This window comes from Aythya fuligula, chromosome 5, assembly GCF_009819795.1.
Source record: "Aythya fuligula isolate bAytFul2 chromosome 5, bAytFul2.pri, whole genome shotgun sequence".
Classification (NCBI taxonomy): Eukaryota; Metazoa; Chordata; class Aves; order Anseriformes; family Anatidae; genus Aythya; species Aythya fuligula.
This window is the reverse complement of record NC_045563.1, coordinates 27846756-27864491: the sequence shown is the minus strand read 5'-3', so window position 1 is coordinate 27864491 and position 17736 is coordinate 27846756. Positions and strand designations below refer to the sequence as shown.

The following is a 17736-nucleotide window of genomic DNA, read 5'->3' as shown; positions in this document are numbered from 1 at the left end:
AGTGTCGGAAGTACTTTAAATTCATAGTTTGGGGGAAAGTCACTCAGGGGTATACGTAGTTATGTTTTAATGTGCAAAAACAACACACACACATACAAAGAGAGTGCAAGAGAAGTAATTTGTGAGTGGTGAGGAAGCTGTGGTGAATTGCTGGCCCCTGGCTCAGGCAGCTGATTTCTTCAGAAACACTGACGGTGGCACCAGCGCTACAGCCCGTCCAGGCTTTTGAGCCAAGGGGAAGACGTGACTGGGATCTACCTTCAGAACACGCAAGTGTCTCGCTTGTCCTTCAAGCAGACATCAGTGCATCTAAAGCACAAGGGGAATATCGGGATTTCTGTGGCTCCCTGCCACAGATCTCAAAGCACACAGGTGCACCAGAACTGCTCACCTCACCTAGGAGAGAAATGGTTTTGTCTTTGTCTCATGGATGAAGGAAATAAGCCAGAGAGAAAGGCAATGTTTCACCAAGGTCACGCAGTAAGCCTGAGCCACTGGCCAACAGTCTGTAGTCTTGTGTGTAGAGGTTACACAGAAAACAGGAAAACCACCTTTTTCTCTTTAGTGCAAGTGATCTTTCACAGTTACAAAAACCCTCCAGAACAACTGAAATGCAAAACCAAAGAATATCTGCCTAGCGGCACGGGTCTGTCATCCTGAGCAAGTAGACAGGGTCCTCCTGAGTCACAGCACATGGAAACGGAGAGAATAAAAACCCGTCACTTACCCTACTTCCCAAACAAAACTCACACTCTTTGCACTTGCAAATTCCAGTTCTTCACGCAACCACCTTCTGAGGGACACTGTGGAAATGCCCCACCTCCAGCTGGAGACCATCCTGTCCTTTGGGCGATTCCCACCTGAGATTACCCAGGTGCTTCCTCCTGTTTCTAGTAAGACTTGAGTAAAGAATTTGAGGCTTCCAAGTATGTAATATCCTGGTGACTATCATAACATTATACAAGCACGTATTTTCATGCTACAGCAAATACAGGGGAGGGTGGTGGAGAAAGGGAGAGAGAGAAGGAAAACTGACCGGTATCTTTAAGAATATTTTCTTACACTTTTTTTCCAACCCCAAGTGTGTGAATACTATTAAAAGTACCATTCTCATTCTGCAGTGTTCTGACTGTGGAGCTTGAGTCACATATCCCAATATTCTTTACAACTTCAATGTCTATACAGAGCATACAGCAGAATCCTTCATCTGTCTTTGAAATGCAGTCACCTCTGCAGCAGAGTGTGTCAGTTGCTTGACAAGTCAGGGCTATATTATCCAAAAGCAGAAATGATAAAGTGAAGAAGGAGCCAGGCTAACTTGCAAAAAAATAAATATAGGGAGGAAGAAAGCCCTGATCTAATTCTGACTCAGTACTAACATTCCCAGTTTTGCAAAAATGTGCTATGAAATATTGAGTAAACACTTAAGTATCTATCAAAACGGTTTTTTTGGAAAGATTTCTTAAGAAACAGTACCTTCAGCAGCACCGGTCTGAACATGTTTCAAAGGGCAGAGAGACATACATTAAATCAGTGTGACAGGATCCAACAGTAACATTAGGCTTCTCTCGTTTCATATTTCATAAAATCACTGGGATCTCACAGGATCAAGTACCAGGTGAACAGACTTAAGCTTTGATTTTACAGATCAACGCAAGCTGCTCCACGTCAGGAACAGCAAATTCTGAGCACTCCATAGGACGGCAGACTGAGAAGTCAAAGCACCCTATTAGAAACTGCCTTATGCTAATAATGCACAAAATAATAGTAACCTCATTCTGAGGAAGCAGCCTTTGCGTATACCAGAATTTCCCTGTGTGCAACTACCAAATCCTGTGTTTTCTCAGAAGAGCTATGGAAACTCAGCACAGGGGGAAGGGGAAGCTCAGCTAGAGACACTTAAGCAAAACTAAGAGGGACTAGTGAGTTTGGGTGCTTATGTTTCTGGATAGCCAGATTGAGACAACTTAAAGAAACCTCACCTTTCTTTAAAATTATTAGTTATTGTTAGTGGTTCTGAGGAAGGGAATCTGAACATCCGAGCACACAGAGTCACCGGTCTGCAGAAAATACAGGCTTCATTGTTGACAGAGACTAGCCACGGAAAGTAGAGAGACTTCTGGCTTTTCACTTGTGCAGAACTGAACTGCAACCCTAATTTAAGCTCTGAATGAAGTTAATTTTACTGGATCACTGACTGTTCTGTATAGGAAGACTTCTTCCCTTTTGTTAAAGGCACCAACCATTTCTCAAAGTAATCTCCTGGGTGAACAAGGAAGGTCCAGCTTGGTACTGGGGAATGGGCAGTGCCAGGGACGAGGAATTAGTTTTCTATTGTACAGAAGAGGCTGGATTGGAATAACAAAGGCACTTCAGACAAGGAAGAGGTCATGCTGGAGGAACAACAAGGAGTAGAGCGTGTGTATTGTACAGAGGGTGCAGGGGCACAGCTTGCCACAGTGTGCGGCAAGCTTTGACACGGGTTTGCAGAGTACCTGCCCGTTTCATGGAAACACTCCCTGATCTGTCCAAGCATTCCTTCTCATGTGCTAATTTCAAAAATGACACAAGAGATAGAAATGCTTCATATAAATGACAAGACTTCTGAGAATTGACAAAGACCTGACAGTTACACCTGCAAGATCTGGTGACTGACTGCTCCGTGCCAGTCCTTGTGACAAACCTCCACTTTTTGCTGGGGCTTGTCCAACAGCCTGAGCGAGCCTAGCCCCTGCAAGGTGAAAACCAAAAGAGAAATGCTCCCCACATCCCCATTTCTCCCACAGCTGCCCCTGCTCAGCAGCACTGTGAGGACTGGGGCAACCTGCACGAGGCATCACACATCTCTGTGCACCCCTGAAACCCACCCATAAAGAAGGGCCAGAAAAATACAGCCAGAGAAGAAAAGGAGAAACCAAAGTAATTAATTCATCACAAAGACAAAACATACACAAATCTCTTCATTTTATCTGTTAACCTGATCAGGCATGCATTATTTAGCAGCTGAGTTGACGAAGATACGGAAAGAGGGGCTGTGAAGCCACTACTGCAGGCTTGGGAAGGCAGCTGACCCAGCAGGGTGCTAAATAAGGGGGTGAAGAATGATTCTGCACATGCGGATTTTCAGTAAACACAGTCCCAACTTTGTTCCATGGCTGGACATTTATCATCCCTCTGTCCCAAGAGCACTTAGTGAAACAAAGAGGAGTCGTGCCTTTCCCTTCCTGCTGTATGGGGAGCAAGATTGTGGCAGTCTGGAGAGGTCCTCACATGCAAAAAGGGTTTCTCCTGCCTTGCAGAACACCCCAGCTGGTGCAGGTTTGCTCACCTGCTGATGGAGAGGTAAGCCTGTTACAAACAGTTTCTCCTTGAGACGACGCACTGTGCCAAGCAGTACATCTGCAGGTTGCAGCTTGACTACCGGCAAGCACCAGCCTGGTGTTTCAGGATTAACTCTCCTTACACCAGCACTGTGAGGGCTGCACAACCCACGCCTGGTCCTGCTGATGTTAAGCCACGGGAAGGGTTTTGACTGATTTCAAAGGAGCGCAGAACAGAGGCTCCAAACAAGCGTTCATCGCTTGGGAGACGTTTACTTTTCCTCTGTTCTAGATACTAATAGACTACTTCAAACAGATTGAAATCTACTGGGATGTGTCAGAAAAAAAGCAAAACACAGTTAGATACAAAACTGAGCGCCGGCAGCCGGCACTGCGGGACTGGAAGGCGGCACGGCAGGGTGGTCGGGGTCCTGAACCCCCTCCTTCTGAAGTCAGTGAGCACGGAGCCACTGAGCAGAGCAGGAGTCAGACAGAATTTTTTATTTCCCTCCAGCAAAGAAAAAAATCAAAATCCCAACAAGCACAGGGAGCGTACGGCCTCCTAGGGATCTGAGTCCTCAACACTGTCACACATCCAAATTCCAAGGGCCTCTGTCATGCAACAGAGAAAGAAAACACAAAAATAAACCATGTGTGTGTTTACAAGACCAGCTGTCTTTGTGGTCTCTTTTTCATCTCTCTCTCTCACACTCTTCCCCTTACTCGTGGCCAAAGGGGGTGTCCATGCCAGCTTTGCTACATGGCATGAGTAAGAAAGGAAAAAAAAATAAATCTCATGCTGGCTTATGTGCTGGCCTGAGCTCCAAGAGCTCTCCATTTCCCTTGATTCCTTACTGCAATGAGGATACAGGAAAAAATACCTGTCTCTCACTGAAGTTGATAACAGCTTTCACACAGGGCTCTTAAATGAGGCTTTGCTGGGTTTTCAGGGCAGATGGAAAAGTCATCAAGGAGAAAAGAACTATCATTTCTTGACCAGGAAACAGTATGGACTCTCCCGCAGACTATCACCTGCATTTTATGTCAAGGCTAACCACTATCACATTTTGCAACATCCTTCTCTCCTTTCCTCACAAGTGACCTATGAGCCAGACTTCACTATCCCCCTTCCATCACAGGAGCACTCAGTTAGCTAAAAAGGCAAGCCTGCACAGGGGCAGAATAAGAAGAACCGTTGTCAGAAAGGAGGGAGAGGACAGGTTGGAAGGAGAGAAGAAGGGAGGGGAGAGCCCTGGGATGGTAGGTTGAAATGCCGCATGACATGGCTGCAGTGGGTGCTAGGAGGATGCGCTGGCAGAGCTGCGTAGGGGTTACAGGGACACTGAAACCAGCAGTGTCACGGGTAAGCCCTCGGGTGAGCAGCAGAGCAGCGTGAGGAGGTCAAATGGCACAACAAGGGATGGCCGTCCAGTTAAGTCTATAGGAACGTGGGCAGGGTTATAGGAGCTCGGTACTGCAGGTCTGAGACGAGGCACAGTGGCGAGGGAACGGGCTCAGGAAGAAAGCCAGGAGGCAGATGCTGCGGGTCACAAGCGAGCACCAGCAGAGCAGGGCTGCGATAGCAGGAGGTGCTTTGGCAGGGCTGCTGGAGGGTGCGGGAAGAGGGTGTCAGGAAGCACTGCAGGGCAGGTTGCAGGTGCTCAGGCGGTGTGGGAGGGGGCAGCCCGGGGTGCTGTAGAACAGCACCGTGCTGCAGAGGCGAGGGCTTGGGACTGAAGTGGCGCTGAGCGAAGCGGGTTGAGCCAGAGGTGTGCAGCCACTTCTGCAGACAGACGTGGCATCATCCCGTCAGCCTCACAATTTCCCACTTCCACTCCAAAGTTCACCTGCACCCCAAGGAGCAGGCAGAGCACATTCAGGCCCCACATGGGAAGGGAACCAGTGCCATGCCAGGCAGCAAGACCATCTGTTAAGTACCACCCATGTGAAACTCAGTTTTCGGTTATTAATCATCGACAGCAGGAGCCCTGGTGGCTGCAGCAGTGCTCAAGGACTGTGAGACAGTCCCGGTTGTGCTGAAGTGAGGAACCAGCCTGTCCCTGCCCCAGAGGAGCTCCAGCTGGAGTAGCCCCGGGAAAAGCAGGCTGGGAGGGAGGAGAAGCACAGCGCTGGGTGTGACAGCACACTTCAGTCACCTTTCCAGTCTGTCGCTCCCGCTGTCTTTGCCGTACAAAGCGGCTGAGCAGGGCTGCTGCAGGATCCTCGCTCTGGCTGGACCTGCCCCTGACCTGCAGCCCTGCTGGGGCAGGCACAGGCCCGGCCTGCCTGCCTCTCCCGGCTATTGCGGCCGAAGGCAAAGGGCACAGGACAAGGGGACAGGGGAAGGGGGAGGTGAGGGGGAGCCCCCAGGTCGGCTGGGCCCAGGCGAACTCCTCTCAGGGCAGGCAGGCTCGGCAGAAGTGGGCAGGGGCACTGCTGGTCCCGCTGCCGGGTGCTGCTCAGCGTTTCAGAGGCAGGATGCTGGCGGGTCTCCCTTCCTCGGCATCCCTCACACCCCAATTCCCCTTGCTGCCGGGGCTGAAACCCACTCCCCCTATCTCCCACCGCCGGCTTTCAGGGGAAGCCACCGGCAGGCACCCAGCGGGGAGCCGGGGTAAGGAGAGCGGCGGGTCCCTCCGTGCGCCCCGAGTGGGAAGGATGCGAGCGGGCAGGGCAGGGCAGGGCAAAGCTGGGCAGAGCCGGGCAAGGCAGGGTAAGAGCATCACGGTGGGCGCCTTCCGCAGATCCCCAGCAAGGCCCCGCGGCCACCGCGATTACGGCCGGGACCCCCCGGCCCCCTCCGCCCGCCGCTGCCGCCAGCCCAAGGGGACCCGACCCGGCCCCGGCGCCCACCCTCCCGGCCGGCTGGGAGCACCCAGCAGGGGCGGCTGGCCCTGGAAGCGGCCCGACCTCGGCACCCGGCTCGGCTCAGGGGGCCGGGGAGGGTCGGTGGGCTGGGGGACCCCCCCCAAATCCCTGGGAGCCGCGGGCATCGTGCGCGGGGCGCTCCCGGTTCCCCCGCCGCCGCTCCGGCTGCTCCGCGGAAAGGTTAGAAAGAAACAAGAGGGGCACCCACCGTGTCCTCCTCGCAGGGAGACGGGGGAGCGGTAGATTGAGATAGGCACAGAGTGGTGCTTGCTGCCGTGGAAGTGATGCTCATACTGAGCCTGGGATACGGACGAGGAAGAGGAGGCAGAAGAAGCCACGTTAGAGGAACTCCACACAGAGCTGACGATACATCCCCAAAAGAGGGAGCACATCCACAGGGTCCAGGCGGGGCGGCGTCCCGGGCAGGTGCTGGGGTCTGTTCTCAGGTGCATGGTCAAGGCACGGGGCACCTACAGGCGGGCGGTCTGGATTCCAGCCGGGGAGAGAGGCCAAGGTTCATGATGCCAGGGGACCCATGCTAGCGGAGAGGACAGCCGCTTCCGAGGCTGCGGGGCGGGCGGGCGTGTGTGCAGGAGGCAAAGAGACGGCGTGTGGCTGGGCGAGAGAGCGTGTGCGGGGAGGGAAGGGGAGGGAGGGGGGAGGCTGGGAACCGCACACGCACCACGAGAAGGATGCGCCGCTTCCCGGGGCTGCAGCTACAGCGGCAGGAGCCCCGCGGCCGGTCCCAGCCTGCCGGGGAGCGGCGGGGACCCGCACATGGCAGCGGGGGCTCCGCTCCCCCGGCTCCGTCCTCCGGGACCCCGGGCTGCTCGGGGACTTGGCCCGGCCCGCACCGAGCTCGGAGGGGCTACCGAGCGCGGAAAAAAAGAAGAAGAAGAAGAAGAAGAAGAAGAAAAAGCCAGAGACCCCAGGTAAATGTTGGATTTTTTTTTTTTTTTATCCCGGTTCCAGGGGGGGTTCTGGTGCTTCTCCACTACACGCGTTGCGATGCAGGACTGCCGGGCGCACACACACGCGGCTCGGGCTCGTTATCCTCCGTCCTCCGGGTCCGGGCGGCCGAGGGCTGATGCCGGTTAACCCTGTGCAGCCGGGGGGGCAGCGCCAGCTCTTCGGGCCGGGAGCGGGGCCGGGGCCGGGGCCGGGGCTGTGCGAGCCGAGCCGAGCCGAGCCGGGGGCGGGCAGCCGGCGGCCGGCGCGCCAAGTGCGGCCAACTCGGCGGCGCAGGTGAAGCGCAGCCGGGGAAGCGGCTCGGCCAATGGGCGAGCCGTATGCAAATGTCCCGGCCGCGGCGAGCCAATGGGGGCGGCGGCTGCTCTCCGCAGAGGGACTGGCTGGCTCCGGGGGGAGGCGGCGCCGGGCGGGGATGGGCACGGCCGTGGCGCGGCGCCGCCCCCCGCAGCCGCCCCCGGCCCGGCCCGGCGCTGCCCCGCGGCCTGGCGGTGCCCGGGGGGCGCCTCGCGGGGCCCCGCAGCACCGGGCCGGGCCCCCCCGCACCTCCTGCAGATCAGGACACACAGGCTCAGAGCAGGAGGGAACGGAACGGGCAGCGGGGCTCTCCGTTCCCACTGGCACGTCCCGTTAGGACGCACGCTCGGGGAGCGCTGTGCGTGTTCTGGCGGACACTTGTTCGGCCGCCCGGAGTTTTGCTGAGGAGTGGAGGCGCTGCCCTGTGTGCGGCAGGATGCGCGGAAGCAGCGTGGCTTTGTCATGAAGTGTCCCCGTGCTCCTGACTTTACCATTAAACTCCAGCTGGGGAGAGGAGGGGGTTACAACCTGGCACAAAAGGCTGCTGACCCACCAGGACTGCCTATGGCAGCACCCTCGGGCTCTCCATTCCCATTTAACACTGACAGCCCACATCCCCGCCTTACTTTAGAGTTACCAAGCTCCCAAGCAAGTCACTGCTCCTTCCCTCAGCTCTCTGCTCACCCATCCCCACACCGAGGTACCGCCCTCACCCGCTCTGCCACCAGCTCTTCCCCACGTACCGGGCACCAGTGCAGGAGCAGGGGGTGCACAAAGGAGATCAGCACCACTTCCAGCTGCCCTGGCCTAAGCCAAAAAACTCCCACTAGACCCTGTATAGGAGAAACAGGGAGCTGCTGGGTGTTGTCCCTGTGCTGGGGAGCCCTCCCGGCCGAGCTCTGCCTACCAGCCTTCCCTTGCTACAAACCACCGGGTAAACTGCCTCAGGCAAAAAGGAGGAAGGCCAAGAGAGCCAATCTGTACAACATAAAAAAATAATATTAATAAAAAAAAATAAAAAGGAAAAACTGTGAAGCTGGCTATAAATACATCACAGGGTTCTGGTGACACCATAAAGTACTGGAACTTCACTCTGCATTGCTTTATGAGGTGCTGGTGGATGTATTTACTGCCCTGTAATTCACAAGTGACTCATTTATTTAGCAGCACCACTGCAGGAACAGGGCAGACTTCAACTTGATTTCCCCTCTTGGGTGGCACGGGGAAGTTTAGAGGCAGAAGTACAGTTTGAACAACATTATTCCCAATAGATTTACTTCAAAAGAGGCATTGTTATTTTCCTATTAGGTTCATCTGGGTAAAGATACAATCTAAGTGTGCTGGTGTCTTCAGAACTGCGATGGGTGCCTTCAAGGATAACCTTGCTCCCTACAGATATGAGAAAAGTAGTTTTATTTCTTATATATGTTTCTTTTACTGCAAGAGCAGGGGGCCAACATGTTCTGAGAAATAAGAAATAATAAACCAAATGTTTCTGGGTTTTTAAAATCCCACAAAGAGACCAAGACAGCATCAAGCTCTGGAAAACTGTGTAGTCTACCTTACTCATGTTAGCAGGTCTAACTCTATATATCATTATTTCATATTAAATCTTTGTTGTTAACAAAACTATTGGAGTGTCCAGAGAAGGGCTACAAAGATAGTGAAAGGCCTAGAGGGGAAGATGTATGAGGAATGGCTGAGGTCACTGGGCCTGTTCAGCCTGGAAAAGAGGAGGCTGAGGGGAGACCTCATTGCGGCCTACAGCTTCCTCATGAGGGGGAGTGCAGAGGCAGTTGCCAATCTTTTCTCTTTAGTAGCAAGCGATAAGACCCGTGGGAATGGGGTCAAGCTGTGACAGGGGAGGTTTGGGCTGGATATCAGGAAGAGGTTTTTCACATTGTGGCACACTGGAACAGGCTCCCCAAGGATGGCACCAAGCCTGTCAGAATTTAAGAAGCGTTTGGACTGTGCACTTAGTTCATATGGTCTGAGTTTCTGGGTGCACCTGTGTGGAGCCAGAAGTTGGACTCAATGATCCTTATGGGCCCCTTCCAATTCAGGATATTCTATATTCTATTTTGCTGCATTCATAACTGAAAAAGCAGTCAGCTCTACTCTAAAAACACAGATTTCTAAAACCAGATCCAAAGGGGAATGTCCATTAGCTTTTAGCAATAAGGGGTGACAGACGCAGAGATGACAGTGCTGGCTCCACCCAGCAGAGGCTAACGCATTAGCCCATGCAACGCTAAATGATAAGGTCAAGAGAGTAAAGTCAGCAAGGACAGGTTTTGACCCAAAAGCTTTTCCCTGACTCAAACTATTTCTCTCAATGTTCAAAATAGTTTCATTCTTTGCTTTTTTTTTTTTTTTTTTTTTTTTTTCCCCAAGAACAAGGAGGAGGGTGAAAGACGGTTCTGCTTACAATCCTAAAATAGAGGCTTAAATAAAATAAAATAAAATAAACCAGAGAAGATTGCCTGCTGTATAGAGCTTAGGACTGGCGTACAAGACACCTTTGTCTTTAGTGAGCTACTTCAAATACTGCTGAGGACAGCAGTGACCGGGATACTGGTAGCTCCTCAGCAGCGCTGGCAGAACAAACTGCTCTGAGAGCAATCCCCAGCACCCCACTGCCCGTGTCAGAGCCGCCTCTCTGGCAGTAAGAGCCAACAGCACCAAGGAATTATCAGCGTTTGCTCAACCAGAGGGAGAGGGGAGAGGTGTGCCAGAATGGGGCTGAAGACCATGGACACAGCTGCTGCTGTGCAGTACCTTTTCTGTGCATCCCCAACCAGCTGCAGTCCCCCTAGCTCTCAGTTCTATTCTGTATCTCTGAAAAAAGAGCAATCTGTTCTCAGGGCTTCTGTGCTTTCGTTCAGCATCCAGTTAAGTTACCTACCAAATCCGAGACATAAGCCTCGGTGTTACCAGTGACACAGGCAGGTCTAATTCTTTTCCCAGCTCAGCCCCAAGGGATTGTGGTTTGCCCCCAGCAACTAATACAGAAACGCTGGAGCCTAGATTTGCTCTCATTTATGTCAGGGTGAGTAAATTCAACAGAGACAGTGGACTGACATCAGTGAAGGGCAATCAGATGCTTGATACTCATTTGTGAGAGGAGAAATGCAAGCTGATTACAAGCAGTTAGCCTGGGCTAGCAGTAGATTAGCCCAAAGCAAGAGTAACCACGGGGAGCTCTGACAGAAGATGAGGGGCATAAATTCAGTTCTGCCAACCATCCAGTTTAAGGGTCGGAAATCTTGCAAAGTTCAGCCTTTTCTGATATTTCACACCTACAGTCTTGGGTTAGTGGAAACAAGCAAGAACAAGTGTGGGAGCAATAAATGCACCAATATAACACATTTTGGTAATCATTAATCAATTGTGATAGAGAAAGAAGCAATGTCAGAATTTGCTAACGCAAACTGACACTAACATGATAGAATTGGCCCTGTTCATTAGATTAATGCACAAAAGACAATCCAGTGTACTCAGCGCTATGTAAACTTACAGAAGCAGAGTCCCTTTCCCAGAGAGTTTACAGACTTGCTTGGAAAGGCACGAGCCAACATATGTTGGGCCAGCTTAATGAGCAAACAGTTCTTTTTTGGCTTAAATCTGCTAGTCTGTGAAGCTAAGAGAATGAAAAGGTTCAGATATTGGCAGTCGTGACTTTACAAAGGAGTGACTAGTGCAACTGCCTTGAGCGTGTTAATCTCCTTTCTGTCTTCTCTGAGTATGCCTCAGAGACACCTCAGCTGTCTACATGGCCCCACCAAGCCTCCCTTCTCCTAAAGCTGCCTCAAAATGATGACAAGATCCTGCTCACTCTCAGTACACGCTGGGTTCAGTGAGAACTCTCAAATCTCATCAGGCCGAGAAACAGAAGCTACTTTTACCTCTTGTACCATTTAAAGCAATGTGCCTTTTTATCAAAGGTTTTACAAGCTGAGAAAGACTATAGAACATAGAAGAATGGCCAAGTTTGAAGAAATCAGGGTTGCCCAGTGCTCAACCTTAGATAGCTATTCCATCACCAGTGTAAAAAAAAGGAGCCTGATAGATTTCATTTCCTGAACTTTCTGTTACAGAGTTCACACCTGAGTACCACTACTACCTATGTTTCACTGAAGATACCAGAATAAAACGGCAGTGACCTGTAGCACACACTGAGAACTGCATTGTCTATCATTCATAACAGCCCCTCTGACAGGCAGGCAACTCTGCAATTAGCCAGGTTTTATGCTGAGCCAAATTAATCTCTAGCATAACTCCTAGCAACTGATACTATGGATGCAAGTAGTTATTGTGTCTGTGGAAACAAAAATATATGTGTACCTTGCTCTGCCCATGCCTGGAATCAGCATTGGCAAGTTTCAGGTGAAGGCTACCAGCCTGTTCCCAGCCGAGGTGTGAGCCCTGCCTTGGATAACACGCTGCTGCAATCAATCCCTTGCCACCAGTGAGCCTCATGGCAGCGAAAGGTTAGACACATAGCAGAGCACAGGGGAGGAAGTGTGACCTACCGTTGTCTTGGCACTATCTATTACACAGATCTAGATTTAGGTGTCCAAGGTCTGCCAGCCCAGCACCTTACATGCTAGTGCTAAATATTAACGCTGCAGAATTAACATTTATGTCATGAATTTTTTAGGGTGGAAGAAAAGTGCAGGGAAATAATTTCTGACGAGCTCTGAAATCTAAAACTCAAATGGTACCTGAAAGGCTGAATTAGAAAGAGACAGGGAATAGACGGAGTTAAAATAGCTGCTGTGATAGATAAGGAACTGTTTTAATTTTTACCCATGAGAGCAGGAGGGAGACTTTTCCTTTTACACTCAAAGAAATCTTGTCTGATGCAGAAAGGAAAAGCTGGAAAAAAAAAAAACTGTTGCTTTTGCTCCTTTAAACTGGCTTCTGTGCTAATGAAAGGCAAGCTCTCTAATAGACACTGCACAGGCTCCCCCCTCTGCTTCTCTTCTCCCTTCCACCTATCATCTTCCCTGGCTTTTGCCTGTAATCACCTGTTCATCTCACAGCAATAACTGCCAGGTGACTGGTGTTTGTGGTAGTCTCCCGAATGCAAAAAAAAAAAAAAAAAAAAAAAAAAAAAAAAAAAAAAAAAGAATTAAAAGAAAAGCAAAGAGAGATGTAGGGGGAAAATCTTTCAATGACACAAGTGTCTCACCGCCAGCCAGACAAAGAGTGAAGCGTCTCCTGCGGCCAAGCCTGCTCGTGTGGGAGCTGCTGATAGGTGTAATTTCCTAAGATGTATACCTTGTCAGTGTGCAGAAGATGAAGAGAAAAAGAAGGTCAGAGCAGCCAAAGCTAAAAAATTGGAAGGACAAAAGGAGACACTGTGGGGAATGATTCTTCTGCTTTTAACCCTTAAAGAGCCCATGCTGCACGGTCTGTGGCAAACCGACCTCCTGACTAGGGCACAGCAATCAGTCAGCCCGTTAGATGAACACCTCCTCACCCGGAGGAAGCAGCCATTTCTACCTACCGTGTCTGCACCACACCACCTGCGTGGTGGTACACCACAACCCGAGCGTGGCACGCAGGATGTAGTCCGGCTGTTCTCAACCACGACAGAAAAGAAATTTTCTCTCCAAGTAACCAGGCTGGTAATAGACAAGGCAGGCAGGGAGCCTCAAGTCTACCTAGTCCATCTCTCTGCTCCAAGGTGGAATAAATTTAACCTGTGACATTCCTGGTGATGTCTAACGTGCAGTGATGAAGAATAAATGTCTCTGGAAATTCTATATACACCAGTGCTCAGCTTTCTTTATCAGCAGCTTTTTTTTTTTTTTTTTTTTTTTTTTTTATTATTCTCAGAAAGCTGTTTTAGTTAAAGAAGTGGCTTCTGACATCTGTAAATCAAAATGTTTTTATCTCATTTAATTAATATCAGCATTCCTTACACCCAGAAGGAACTTTATAATAATATTATAACAACATTATATATTGCAATACTTCTATGGTATATATAAGCATTTCACTGAGTATGCGAGCAACATGACCACCAAAAGGGAAAACAATATATTCACGTGTTCATAGGAGTCATCCAAGTAACAGAAAGTTGCAACGTGAAGGACAAGAGAAGCATACGGGATGTGAACAGGCAGGACATCCTGCTGAAGGCACAAAAAGAACAGCGGGGTGGGAGGGAGTGGAAAAAAGAACAAGAGAAACACCCCTGTTAGCAGTTGAGGATCCCACTTCTGAGAGGATGAAAGTAGCATTAAAACATTGGGCATGAAAAGAGAAGCTAGCAAAGAAGACAAACCACCACCACTTCCAGCCTCTCTCATCCTCCTCTTCACCTTCTGCAACTAGGACCATCCGGGGCAACAGCTCTCAGTTGCAGGGAATTGGCTCTATGGCACTGTGCAGTCACAGGTACCTGGGGCATAAGCATTAGAGTCTAACAGTTCTGTACATGAAGGAATAATTTATGATAGTGGTTGATAATTAACCATTAGCATAAAGTATGCTGTTAATGAATGAGTTTAGCAAAGTTTTGTTTTAAAGCTTATACCTGTCCCTATTTATCAATCTTCTAAGGTTTCCCATCCTGGCAAACTGTACTGCCCTTACGCACACACACACACACAGTGTCACACTCACTTGCTTTTAATTGCAATATTACTTCTGTTATTTCTTGCCCTCTCACAGAAGAAAGATTATTTTCTTTCTCCTTACAGGTACCCTTTATATAGTTGAGGACTTCTGCTGTCTGTCTTCACTAGACAAAGAAATTTGTTTTACTCCTCCTTAGAGAACCAGGGTTGTTAGACTGTGATCATTATTGCTAGTTTCTTAAAGACTTTTCCTAAATATCTCCATTTTTCTTGAAGTGCAGTGCCACGGACTGGGTGCAGTCCTCCAAATGAAGTCTCATTAGCACTGCATACAGAAGAACATTACCTCTATCATCTCACTGATGATAGCCCTGTTTACATTACTTGTATGATTTTTACTCCTCTTGCATAGAAGAAGGACCCATATTCACGCCCTGCCACCTACTTCAATTTTTATTTTCTGTAACATGGAAAATACGGCTGAGCCCTGATACGAGGCCTATTAAAAACCTTAATCTCCACCGAGATTTTTAATAGGTTTGGCATCTCAGAAAATGCAGCTTAGGTCACCGTAGCACTGCGCTGGGATGGGTGACAGTACAGTATCAGCCACCTGTTCCCTGCTGCTGCATTTAATGCTGCTGAGGACAATCCCCGGCAGCAAGCCCGTGCCTCAAGGCATGCAACACACCCACACAGGCAAATCAAAGAGGTGGGAGCAAAATACAGTGCAGGTCCACTTGTGGCAACTGATGGGAGGATTTACTGGGACACCAGGTCTCCAGCAGAGAAGCTGAACAAAAGCACAATAGTGAGAATTAACGTAAGGAGTACAAACTGCTTTAAAAACACCTCTCTCCATGTGAAGCACCTCACCCTCCTACCATTCCCCAGGGTCTTCAGCTCCACTCCACCCCCACAAGCTCCTCCAGCACTGCAGGTCTCCTGAGACACCAGCAGTTTCCTTGTCTTGTCAAATCCCCCATCCTGCCCGTGATTCAACGTGTGTGCACTAGTCACAGGGATGCAAGAAGCCTGCTTTCTCAAACTGAACGCTTCCCTTCACCTGGCACCCTCGTCTCTGAGCAACATGAGGAGGAATTAGTGGTGGGGGGAGCAGGGGGAGGCACCCAGCAGCAATAAATCCTGACCCGAGCTGCAAAGGCTAGCAGAAGAGCAAGTGCAGGCATCAGGAATACACAGGTTTTAACCACCAAGCAACCGTGAAAATCGGGAAGAGGGAACAAAGAAGGGGGAAGGAGCAGCACACTCCCTGGCTGATAAGCTGTATACAACAGATAAGCATGCACTGCTCCAACACGGGTGTGCTATTTACTGGACAGGACAGACAGACATCTCCAGCTACTCATTGTAACATGTGAAGGGAAAAGCTAATGACAGGAATGCAGGGATTATGTTTAAACTAGTCAGATGCATACATACACACCTGCATGCACACATTATTTCTGCCCCTCTCTCTCCTCTGTAGCCTCTTATCTCTTCCTCAGACTGCCAACCAGGGATAACTACAGAAGATCCCAGAAAAGGGCCAAAAATAAAGAAATCCCTATGATGGAAGAGTCACGCATATTTCCATTCCTTATGAACTTCTGGCTGGTCACAGAAAAGCCACCCACACCCTGGACAAATCCATCCCTTAAATCATCCCTTAAGGTTATGTCTGCCTAGTTCTAACTAGATGCCACATTTCATCACATGTTTGCTTGTTCTCTTTTTATCAGTCACCAAAAATGAGCATTCAGGAAGGCAACACGCAGCCTGTCACTGACTCCTTCAGGGTACTGGCAGAAGTGTGGTGGCTATCCTGAGGATGAAAGAAAACTGAGTGGTCTTCGGGATGACTAACTCTGAATCATGTTGTCGCTGGCTTCATCTCTGCTTTCTCATCTCCTCCTGCACAGAAATCAGCACATAGCTATTCTGTGACAGCCCAAGCTACCAAAAAAAAACCTACAAGAGACAGTCAGCAGTGTGTGATGAACAAAATAAACAGATATACAGGTGCTTGGTATAACACCTTTTTTTGCACTGACACTGAGATTCTTCTTGCCCACTACCAGCCCCTACGCTGCATGTAATCCTCAGAAACTTAGCGGTAGGCAGATAAAAAGAGGACATCTGATATTCCTGGCTACCCAAAAAGAAGTTGTTCTACAGACATCAGAACTACAGAAATAACTGAGTAGGAAACTTGGCATCGTGTGCCCCCTTTATCAGACCCCCCCATACTCCCTGTAATAACCTCACCATACCACGCTCAGTTCCCCCCTCCTTCTCCCTCCCTCCTCTGACATGCTCAGATTTTTGTCATATTTCCTTATTTCCCCTTCCGCTTTCTCCTTGCTTCATGTCGTGTCCTGGCAGAGGAAGAGGCAGCCTGTGCTGTGCAGGTTCAGAGCCGTAAGCCTGCCAGCTGGTAGACCAGCCCGCAGCCTCAGCGGGGACGAGGAACAAATGCTATAGGAATTCAGCGTCTCTGGGGCTTCTGCCCTTCTGTCAAACGTGGTGGTTGTTCGCCAGGCGACCAAAGAGGCAACGACCTTAGGGTGACTTCAGAAGTGTCATTTCCTTAGAAAACCAGACTAAAATAACACCGTGCTTCTGCTCAAGTACAGTATGGCCTCAAGTAGTGTGACTACTTAAGTTATAGTGTGTCAGCTTCTCACTACAGGCTATTTTGAAAGAAACCTTTCTGTAAAAAGAGTACCAGAGCCAAACAATATGCTATGAAAGACAGATAATTCAATGTCTTAGAGCTCTACTACATATATATGGTAATGAAGCACATTCTAGTTAAAGGACAACAGCAATAGCAGCAGCAGAAGGAAACCTTCAAAGGTGAGTAATTCTGTGCCACTTTGATCAAGCATTACTCTCCACTGGAAACAGAAGATTTCATCTAGTGCTGGCAACAAGACCTAGCCTGGCTAGGACACAAATGCAGGGAGACTGCTGCTCCTTCCCCCCACACAAACACTGCTTTGGTATCAGAGCCAGCCACTGAGCTGAAATTGCATGGAGAAAGAGAAATAAATTATCTAATGTAGTCTGAGGCAGCAGGAGAGTATTTCACAAATGTAAAATTCAAAACTAGTGTGACAGTGCATCTCCAACTTCGGTTGAGGAAATGGGCCCAAAGAAAGTGCCAGAAGTCTCGCTGCTGTAGGATTAAAGTAGGATTAAAAAAATAACTGTATGGAACAATCTTGCTCTGGTGGGTATGAGATGGGATTCAAGACAACTTTTGTGTTTGCAATATCACCGATCCCACAACCATTGTACCCCTCCACTGTTTCATCCTTAACGTTATTTATTTACTGATGATCAGTAGTAATGAGATGAAAACAGATTCTGTTTTTCAACAGCACATACAAGTCAGCTAGGAAGGGAAAGAAGCGCAGGGGCCATTATTTAGAGCAGTGGGAGCCAGAGATCCCCATCCTATTATCAGTTACATTTGATATTTGATTTTCAAAACGGAAACTAACAATTTTGAAAGGAGGCGTGCTTTTCATTGCCAAGAAACTTCTAAAAATCCAGCTTTCCTTTCTTACCTCTGACTCAAGTGAGGAATGTGTATTGTACACAGGGTAAGTGAAAAAGACAACTCCACTCCATTAAGAAAATGGAGATTTTGATATTCGTTTTCATTTGATGTCAAGCTAACTCAA

At 49.4% G+C, this 17736-nt stretch overlaps 1 protein-coding gene across 16 annotated transcripts in view; it reads right to left on the bottom strand.

Moving 5' to 3' along the window:
- The window catches only part of NRXN3 (neurexin 3), a 978580-nt gene that overhangs the window by 359899 nt on the left and 600945 nt on the right, over positions 1 to 17736 (bottom strand). For 3 of the 16 annotated variants that reach the window (XM_032188607.1, XM_032188608.1, XM_032188611.1), the window contains exon 1: positions 6397 to 6858. The exons of the other annotated variants lie outside the window; for them this stretch is intronic. In XM_032188607.1, the coding sequence (XP_032044498.1) occupies positions 6397 to 6640 (244 nt within the window). In that variant the 5' untranslated portion in view covers positions 6641 to 6858. Of the gene's footprint in view, positions 1 to 6396; positions 6859 to 17736 lie in introns of those variants that run through there. 16 annotated transcript variants of the gene reach the window in all.